Source organism: Marmota flaviventris, chromosome 16, assembly GCF_047511675.1.
Source record: "Marmota flaviventris isolate mMarFla1 chromosome 16, mMarFla1.hap1, whole genome shotgun sequence".
Taxonomy (NCBI): domain Eukaryota; kingdom Metazoa; phylum Chordata; class Mammalia; order Rodentia; family Sciuridae; genus Marmota; species Marmota flaviventris.
In genome coordinates, this window is record NC_092513.1 from 44,954,881 (window position 1) to 44,965,711 (window position 10,831).

The 10,831-nt window shown below is 33.6% G+C and overlaps 1 protein-coding gene and 1 non-coding gene across 4 annotated transcripts in view; one reads left to right on the forward strand and one right to left on the reverse strand.

Moving 5' to 3' along the window:
- Positions 1-4,071, forward strand: part of Ss18 (SS18 subunit of BAF chromatin remodeling complex) — an 81,297-nt gene extending 77,226 nt beyond the window's left edge. For all 3 annotated transcript variants that reach the window (XM_027935701.3, XM_027935699.3, XM_027935700.3), the window contains one exon: positions 2,263-4,071. In XM_027935701.3, coding sequence (XP_027791502.1) covers positions 2,263-2,289 — 27 coding nt within the window. In that variant the 3' untranslated portion in view covers positions 2,290-4,071. The remainder of the gene's footprint in view (positions 1-2,262) is intronic.
- Positions 4,072-4,894: 823 nt separating this feature from the next.
- On the reverse strand, positions 4,895-5,001 carry LOC114093058 (U6 spliceosomal RNA). Its single transcript, XR_003582846.1, has one exon. It is a non-coding gene; the product is annotated as a U6 spliceosomal RNA (small nuclear RNA).
- Between the last annotated feature and the right edge of the window lie 5,830 nt (positions 5,002-10,831).

Consider the following 10,831-nt stretch of genomic DNA (forward strand, 5'->3'; position numbering starts at 1 on the left):
TAGCTTCTCTTCTGCTTTCATATCATTCATATGGGCAATTTTATCATTAACATCTCATTTCACACATTCACTAAGAAAGCATTTTCCTCCAGCATTGAGTCTCACTGATTTTCCTCTGAGACAGGGATTTCATTCTGTTATGCAGAGGATCACTGGGCTCACGTGATCCTCTTGAATCAGCCACCCAAGTAATTGGGAATACAGGAATGGGTCACCCCATCCTGCTGATATATAATTCTAAAAGCCCTTTCTCATGTTCTTTCTTATTAATGTATCATAGCAGATAAATCAGGTAGGAATTAATGTAGCTACTAACATAAAGGAAATTGTGATCTAATGAGGTAGATGACGATATCTCCTCTCAATGAGTAAATAAACAATTTCAGAGTTTTTAAAGACTCAAATAGAAAGTTAGTAACAGAGTTAGAACTTTTCAGCTTTAATATTTAGATACTATAACAATGGATTAATAAACTACAGTATGCTAAGAATTAATCTTTTTCTTTAATTCTTTTTTTTTTAAGTTATTGGTGGACACAGTGCTTTTATTTTATTTATTTATCTTTTTACGTGGTACTGAGGATCAAACCTAGGGCCTCACATGTGCTAGGCAAGCTCTCCACCGCTGAGCTATGACCCCAAACCCTTAACCTTTGTTTTTTTATTTTAAACTTTTTAATACAGAAATCTTAAATTAAAAATGAGGAATATAATAAATACCCACATATATAACTATTATACAACTTCAGCAGTTATCAACATAATGTTGCTAATGCTGTTCTTACTCCCTAAGTTATTTTCTTTTCTTTTCAGAGTAAAGCAAATCCTAGATATAATTTTACCTATAAGTAATTCAATATGAGCATTGACTTTAAATTTGGCTGAATATAGCTTTGTAGAGTACATTACCATGAAATACTTTAATAGTATTTAGAGTAAGTAGTCCATTTTATACATGGTGACACTAACAGCTAACAGTTATCAAGTATTTATCTACTTCTGTGGAAATATGAATTTTCAGGGTACTGTTATGGTATTGAAGTATTTTATCACTAGAATATTTTCTTGAGTCACGTCCATGTGACTTGTAGGAAGAAGTTTAGCCATGTGAAGCAATGTAAACTTCCAGTGAGCACTGTTTTTAGAAAATAGGTGCTTTTATGAATGTCTATTTTAAACACATATAAGAAATTTTTAATAAAATATGTATTTTCTAGTTTGTCCTATTGTTTTCAGAGGAAAAGATATTCCTTCTCTTCTGAAACTAACCTTAACAGGCATTTAGTGTATATTTTTACCTCACTTGTAGAATTTTGCTACTTCATCATGTCTTTTTCATTTGTAATCTTTTTTTCCTCTGCTATCCTGCCAATGTACAGGTCTTCTAGGCTACCTTATTAAAAACTACAACATGCCTATAATTCTAACGGTTTAGGACGCTGAGGCTGAAGGATCACAGGTTCAAAGCCAGCCCCAGCAACTTAGCAAGTCCCTAAGCAACTTTGTGAGACCCTATCTCAAAATAAAACATAAAAAAAGCAAGGGAGGGGGCCCTGGGGAATGTGGTTCAGCAGTATTAAGCACCCTTAGGTTAAATCCCTGGTACCAAAACAAAACAACAACAATGACAAAAATAAAACAGGAAAACAAAAAACCCAACAACTACAAAAACAAAACAAAATTTTCCTTGATTTTTATGTTGTAGCTGCCTATCTGAATACCTCTGTTGACCCTTTTGTTGGCCTTGTGGAGAGGCCCAAATTCTTTAGTTTAGATAGAACATTCTTTACCTTTTATCTCTCAGATGCCTTTTCATTCTTACTTTACCTCAAATACTCTTGGTGTTGATTTGTAATAGTAAATATAACAAGCTGGTCCCTCACCAGGTTTTCATATTAGTGTATGATTTATACACTAATATTTGCCACATCAGAGTTTTAGAATAGAACTTTTCACATATTACTGCTCAATCCAATTCAACAAAATTTGCCAAATATTTAAATTCCCACTATGTGACAGCTACTGTTTTCTAGTCTCATTTGCTAATCCCTTGGGTATTTTTGACTATGAGTTTCATTTGCTATTGAATATAATATCAGAAGAAATTAGAGGGATACTGTGTACCTAATATATAACTATTTTGTTTGTTGGCAGTAATATGTACTGTGACAACATAAAAGTTATCTTTTTTTAATTTTCTGTGCTAACTGAATTTAGGTCAAACTATTATCTAATTTTTTTTTTTTTTAATTTATCTTTTAGGGACAGTATGGAAATTACCAGCCGTGAAAAAATACTTACATTCCAATAGCCAGTATCTATTAGCAGCCATATTGTCACCTCAGCACTGTGGACACCTCCCTGTGAAGAGTTCCTTTCATTCCATCTAGTTTTTGGAAAAACCTTATGGATAAGTGGCTGCTTCATCATTAAGCAGCCTTTGTGGTTTAGTTGTAAAAGGCTTTAGTAGCTCAAAAATATTCAATTTCACATTTCTACTCTAGATGGCAACATTGGACAGAAAATGCAATGACATAGCCAATTTGCAGTGATTTCCAAACTGTGTTTCAAATGGACTGTTACAGACTGAAAGGTGTGAACAGCTTTGTATGTTTATGAAGGTTAAGGGGATTTAATACTTTTCCACAGATTCTTTTGTAAGGGGAAGAGGGAAATGTACACTTTTTACAGCAGCAATATTTTGTATATTATGTTTATTTCATGTGGTGAATATGCAAGGCGGTACACTACGCATTGGACAAAATCAGAAATCCTCTGTTAATGTGGACTAGAGTGTGGTAGATGCTTGACTGTTGGTCTCAAAATGGTGTACTGTGAAGATAGAGGTGAGGGAAAAGACAAAGCACACCATATGTCCACTGTTAATGTTCTTATAGAGGAAATTAAATCCCTTTTATCTGTCAGATAATCAAGGGCACTGTGATACAGTTTTGAGTAAAGACACATTTTTTTAAAAGCCTTCCAGTTTTGTGAATTAAAACCTTTTTTATAAAGATCATTTATAATACTGTTTTAAAATATGAGGCAATAAGAATAACTTTATGTTGAATCTGAAGAGTCTTTGGTAGTAATTTCAGGTAAATGAAGTGGTAATCCTCTCCTAAAATAGCAATAACAGAAAGTTTTAATTTTACCTTGTTTGAGTAATCAGGGAACTTAGAAAGTAATATCAAAACATTTTATAAATGATATCAAAGAAGTGTCAGCATTGATCCAGTAACTTTATTTTTTAACATTAGAAAGATAATTGGTTTATATAACAATAGTTTGGGAGACTTTCTATATCTTTATTTTAACTTTCTTAACTGGAAATAATGCCGTTTATAAAGGGACACTTATGTTCCCCCCCCCCTTTTTATGTTGGTTAATATACTACAGAGATGTTTAAAAAAAGACTCATTTATGGAGTTTTTCTGATCTGTATTAAAATCATAGAGGTTACATTTTAAATCTCTTTCTAAGCACGGCATATTTAATCGTTATTTGAGATTGTCCTGTACCTGATTATTTTAGCTAAATTCAAGGAGGAAAGCATGCATTGAGAAATTTCTAACCACAGTCATTTAAGCATAATCTGAAAATATCTAGCCCAAAGGTAAGTTGCTATTTTCATCACAGTTGCCTGTGCCCAGGGAATTAGATGTATTCTTTATAATTGAATTGGTTTTTCCCACTTCTAACTGGAAACAAAACAGAAGGGGTGCCATAAATTTGAATAAGCAGAATATACTGTTCTCAACATACTGTAATCAAAAGGAGGAATTTCAATGTGTATCTGTGTGTGTGTGTGTGTGTGTGTGTGTGTGAGAGAGAGAGAGAGAGAGAGAGAGAGAGAGAGAGAGAGAATGCCTATGTTTTAAGGTAAGAACAGGTTTTTTTCCAACTTGGTCATTAGAAAATGGACATCAAGTTTGAGCAGATAAAGCATGGACAGCCTTATTGTGATTGAAATGCTTATAGGTTCTGTGCCAATTTTCCACCACTGTGTACTTTGTTGCTATTTAAAACTGTATCAACTCTAACAGAAGAATAAATTATTTGTGATTTTAATTTTCTCATTTGTTTCTTTAAATTAGATCTCTTTGACTCTCTTGTTTTGTCTTGAGACTGTGCTGTGGGTTTTTATATAAGTTAGTCCAGTATAAGCAGACTATATTTGTATTCTAAGACTTTATCAAAATTCTCTTGCCATGCCCAAGTTAATTAGAATTAACTGTTCAGTAATCAGTATGTTGTGTAGGTTGTTTGTTACAGAATTCTTTCTCTGAAAATGAAGTCCATGAGGCTATAATCAAGATGACTGAATTAGATAAATGAGTTGAAGAGACAAAATTGTACTGAACCCAACCTGGTGTAGATACGTTATCTCATTTGAAATAAGCTCAACTGACATTAAGAAATAATTTGTCTTGCCAACCCATCTTCTGTTGTCTTATTCTCCTTTTAATGGAAACTAAAATTGCAATTTTAATAAGCAGAATTTCCTCCAGGACTTTCTTCCTGGAGACTGGTGCATTTGCAAGGTTTAATTGTTTTATAACAGTCCTATTTCGTAAAAGTTTTTAATTGGTGGTGACAAAAATTACCTTACTCCTTTGATACCTAGTACAAAGAATAACTTTACCAGTAGCTTTCTACCAATTACAACATTTCCATACAGACTACATAGTCCAAAACTTTCATTTTATCAAAATGTATTATAATGAATACATATCATACTATCCCAACAGTTTCTAGAAGCAAAATGTTACTAAGAAAAGAGCAGGTTGATTATTGATGAAACATTTGAACTATTGTGTTCTAGTATAGTTAGACTTTGTTAGTATTCTGTAGCTTTATTCGGGTAGTACATCTTGGCTTTATTTATTTATTTTTTCATATGGAATACTTCATGAATTTGCATGTCATCCTTGCACAGGTGTCCTGGTAATCTTCTCCGTATTATTCTACTTTTAATATATGTGTTGCCAAAGCAAGCACTAATTTTAATTTTTTAAATGGAGCTTTCAAACACACTGAAGTGGAAAGAATGGTATAATGAATCCCCAATTCCAGTAACTCAACTTATTTACATCAACTCATGGCCAATCTTCTGTTGTCTACACAACATTCTACAAATTGAGGCAAATACTGTATTTTTTAATCCTTAAATATTTCAGTAAGGATCTCTAAAAGATACATTCTTTAACAAACAAACAAAATCTCCTTGAACCATAAAGGAGTCTTTATTCTCCTAAAATTCTGCATTTTCGGTGTTAACATTTGATTTAGAAACCCATCTTAAGAATCCATACTTATAAACCACTGCCTTTTCTTTCAAATTTAAAAGGTAATTCATATTAAATAAAAGATTAATAGAAACATTGTATAAAAAGGACATTTTCCATAATGACATTCCTTAAAGGTAACAATTTATTAAAGGTTTGGTACATTTTTTCCAACTTTATTTTAAGCACTTAAGCCAACATATATTAGGTGTTTTTTTTTTAAAGGAATTATACCACATACTATTTTGTAACTCCTTTTTTCTTTCTTTTTAGCCTAGAAATATCTTAAGTGCTTCCTATTTTTGTATTGCGTCTTTTCTTTCTTTCTTTTCCTTCTTTTCTTTCTTTCTTGTTTTTTTTTCACAGCTTCTTACTGTGTGTTGCCCAGGCTGGCCTCAAATTTGTTATGTTCCCATTTCAGCCTCCTCAGTAGCTGGGATTACAATCATGTGCTACTTGTACCTGACTTGTCTCTCATTTTTCACTATTGCAAAAACAAAGTTTTTATTAAGTGTCTGGCATGGGTTTTTTTGTATGCTTTTAGAATACTTCTATACAGTACATTTCTAACATGCTGGGTACAATGCTATATGCACATTTTAAGAAGTGTCAGCCTAAAAATGTACATCCTTACCAATTAGTATTTATAATTCCAGTAGATTTTTTAAAAAATGTTCTCTGAACTTATTTACATTTGAATTATTTGGGAGTCGAGCATCATTTTAAATGTCTAATGACACTTTACTTTGTGTTCTGCATTGCCTGTTTATTTTTTAGTTGTAGTTGGACACAATAAAACCTTTGTTTTATTTATTTATTTTTATGTGGTGCTGAGGATCAAACCCAGGGCCTTTCACATGCAAGGTGAGCACTCTAGCGCTGAGCCACGACCCCAGCCCTCTCTCTGCCTGCCTTTTAAAGTCCTTTATCCAATTCTCTGTTGTGATGAGAAAAAGAAATTTTGTGTACACAGGCACAAACACCCATTTATGAAACTATACATACCTCTGAATGCACACATTAATCCTTTGTTTCTTTTGTCTGTTCGTTATTTTCCCCCCACAATTAGGTTTATAAAAATTGGCAAAGAAAATCTGTACAAAAATTATCCCAAGTCATTTATCACTTTCAAACAGTAATCATGAGACACATTATTGCCTGAGGCCCCCTCTTCCTCTTTTGTTTTTTAAATTTTATTTATTTTTTAGAAGTAGTTGGACACAATATCCTTATTTTGTTTGTTTATTTTTATGTGGTGCTGAGGATCGAACCCAGGGCCTCGCACATGCTATACAAGCAATCTACTGATGAGTCACAATCCCAGCCCCCCCTCTTCCTTTTCCAGGGCCTCAGCCTCTTCCTGCAACATCTTCCCTTTTTTAAATATCACCTTAGGTTCAACATCCAAAGTAGGGTATGCAGAGGTAAGCTGTCTTGTAGGACAAAGGATTGAATGTTATTTCCCTGAATAATCAGTGTTTCCAGCTGTACTGTATCTCTGTTCTTCAGGGTCATTTTTGCAGCTTTAAGATTTGTATTCATGCTGATATCTATACCTTTAGTAATTGTTCCATGGACCTGTGTTCCATTCTTCAGTTCAGTGGTTACAGTTTCATGACTCAAATTCATCAAAAATCTCACGAGGGGCTGGAATTATGGCTGAGCGGTAGAGCACTTGCCTCGCATGTGTGAAGCCCTGGGTTCAATCCTCAGCACCACATAAAAATAAATAAATAAAGGTATTGTGTCCAAATACAACTAAAATAAACAACCAAACAAACAAACAAAAATCTCATGAACTTCATCCTAGTGGCGGCGCCATCAACCATTTGGTCTCATAGTGCATAGTATCAGACAACCCAAGACCCACCAACTAAAAGTTATGAATGGTCAGAAACGCCTATTGTGGTTGCTCATTTGTTCATTATTTTTAAAACTGGTTATGATGTCTTTTACTATATCAAAGTTTTAAGGTTTTATATAGTCAAAAAAATGTTATTTGTAGCCTCCCTAACTTGCAAATTTATAAAAAATATTCCTCATATTTGCTTCCATTTTTGTAAAAACTTATGTACATAGTATGATTACAGCATTGTTTTTCTAGCTGAGTAACCAGTTGTTTAAACATCATTTATTGCAAAAACTATATTTCTTCCAGTGATTCAAGATGCCTTTATATAAAAAAAAATTAAAAAATTAAGGCATGGTTTATTCCATTTCAAAGGCCAGTTAAATTAATTTAAGCATAACTACTTAATTGCCATAAAGTTGTGAATTGCCCCCAACAAGGTTTTTTTTTTTTTAACATAACAATGACTGGGGCTGGGGCTCAGTGGTGGAGTGCTTCCCTTGAAAGTGTGAGGTACTGGTTCCCATCCTCAGCACCATAAAAAAATAAATATTTTGTCCATCTACAACTAAAAAAATAAATAAATAAAACCCAATGACTGGATTTTTAATAGTAAGAGAATTATTAAAATGTTTTTATATAGAATGACTAGACTCTCTCAGAGATATTTGCTTGAAATTTAGAAGTTTTTAATTCTTTGTGCCCTGCTAATTAATTACCTGTAGGTGCTCAGAAGTATCTCTATTAAGTGACTAAGGGGAAAAGAATCAATATTTTTTTATGTTTATGTGGTGCTGAGGTTCGAACTCAAAGCCTCACACATGCTAGGCAAATGCTCTACTTCTGAGCCACAACCCCAGCCCCATGTTGTGATCTTTTAACTGTTAAGAACATACGGAGAGGTTTTTCAGTACATTTTTTTAAAATGCTAAAATAGGTGAATAAGAAATTCTTTGGGGCTGGGATTGTGGCTCAGCGGTAGAGCCCTTGCCTAGGGCGGGACCTGGGTTCGATTCTCAGCACCACATAAAAATAAAGGCATTGTGTTGTGTCCATCTACAAAAAAGATTCATATTCTCATATTCTCTCTCTCTCTCTCTCTTTCTCTCTCTCTCTCTCTCTCTCTCTCAAAAAAAAAGAAATTCTTAATATTCTGAGATGGTTTTTAAAATAATTTCTTATCTTTATTAGGGAATACTAATCCCCCAATATTTTTTTTTAAATAGCCCTATCTATATTTTGAGTAGGTACATGGCTGTCTACCTCAAGACACTTAACATCCTCTTTAGCAGCTATATAAGCTGAAGTGATGATGTGTGTATCCTCTAGATCTCATTTTTAAAATGTGGTACCTTTGCTGTATTCCATTTCCTGTGGACTGGAACATGGCATATTGTTGAAAACTTTGGTTTTACAGATTAGACATACTCTAGAGAAAGGCAGTGCTTGTATATAGAAGCAGAAGTCCCCAGAATAGTCTCATAAACACCAGTCTTCTACTTATTAGCTTGGACTTTGACGTGGGGGAAGAGAGAACACTTCTATCTTATTAAATAATTTGTTATAGCAGCAGAGCCTGTACCTCTAATATAAGGTCATAAAGTGGATGGCCAGTTCACACTACCTATGGTATCATATGGAATCATAGTTTTCACAAGTGACAAGTTATTGTATTATGTATGTAGTATACTTTATAATTATTCAGATTCTTGACTAATGAAGTGAACAAAATTTTTAAATATTTTAATATCATCCCAAGCTTTCTATCATTTGAATGTCTTGGAATGCCACATTTAATAACACTAGATTTTGTTAAGTATTGGTAAAATATACCTAACATTTATAATCTTACTGGTACCTATCTAGTTATAAATTTTGTAAATATGTTTTCTTTACACTGAGATTCCATCTCACTCCAGTCAGAATGGCAATCATCAGAATACAAGAAATAATAAATGTTGGTGAGGATGGGGGAGGGGGGAATTCCATACATTTCTGGTGAGACTGCAAATTGGTACAACCACTTTGGAAAGCAGTATGGATATTCCTCAGAAAACTTGAAATGGAACCACCATTTGACCCAGTCATCCCACTCCTAGGTTTATTCCCAAAGAATTTAAAATCAGCATACTAGTGATGCAGCCATATCTATGTTTATAGTGGCTCAATTCACAATAGCTGAACTATGGAACCAACATAGGTGCCCGTCAACAGATGAATGGATAAAGAAACTGGTATATATATACACAATGGAATATTACTCATCCTTAAAGAAGAATGAGATTATAGCATTTGCCAGTAAATGGATGAAACTAGAGAATATTATGCTAGGTGAAATAAACCAATCCCAAAGAACCAAAGGATGTTTTCTCTGATGTGCAGATGCTAATTCACAATGGGGGACGCGCAGAAGAATAGCGGTATTTTGGACTAGAGGGGAGTGAAGGGAGAGGAGGGTGTACGCGGGTAGGAATGATAGTAGAATGAATCAGACATTACCCTATGTGCATATATGATTACATGAACTACCAGATGAATGAGAAGTTATACCCCATTTATGTATGATGTGTCAAAATGCATTCTGAATTTTGTATAACTAATTAGGACAATAAATATATTTTAAAAAACAAATAACATGTTTTCTATTTACTAGAGAATTATATAGGACCTCTTTTAGGTTTTTCACTCTATTTTCTATCACTTTAGTCTGTTCCCTGGGTTTGATTTTGTTTGTTTTTATTTTCCTGAGTATTTTTTGCTATTCCCTTAATTTTCTGGCTTTTGTTATTGACATGTATTTTGATTTTATATTGTGTACCAACTTTTCTTTGGGGAAAAAAAGACATAACAAAAACATTTTGATTTTATACCTACAGTGGCTCTAATTATTCAGCTTGGGTCAAATGTAAAGAACTTGATGTCTACAGCTGTAGCAGTTTTATCAATAGAAGGATATTTTGGGATAGTGTCATTTCATATTGTTCTATTCACATGATCAAGTTTTGTATATTTAGGACTCCGATATCAGAGAACCAAAATATTGTTCATAGCTATCAAGAGTTTACCTGCCTTTCTGTCAGTACATCTATACTAGGGAATTATATCTCTTAATGCTTAGTAAATTAAGAGTTAGGAAGTGTGGTTGTGGCTTTCTTTTCAGTACTAATATTCTACCCAAAGAAATTTTATTTCCTGTTCATTAATTTCAGTATTCCTCTTTCCCAAGATCTCACTTCACAGCAAGCTTTCATACTTGAAGCTCTACATGTTCGTTCTCAGTCCTCATTCCCACATAAACACAACCATTTTGAAAACATGAACTGATATTAATTACCCCCTTGGCACCAAAAAGTCAGGATTTCCTGATGCGGCACGCTAATGTAAAATGCATTAGTGCAAACGCTGGCTCCAAGGGGTAATACTCTCTAAATAAACACAGCAATGTTTTTCTTTTTTCACGACTCTCAGGCTATTCTGAAAGTCATTCATCCTCCCCCTTCCCCCCTCCCAAAAAAGTGATTTGAGTTTTAATAAGTTATAACTGGATTTTCATAAGGAGGAATTGAGTTCCATGCTGCAAATCATTGGCACTTCACTCTTTGGTTTAGTGAAACAAAATCTACCCAAATGTTCCAGTGATTAAATGGCTTTGAACTATAATTTGCAGTAGTCCATTGGAAGATAATAATAGTTT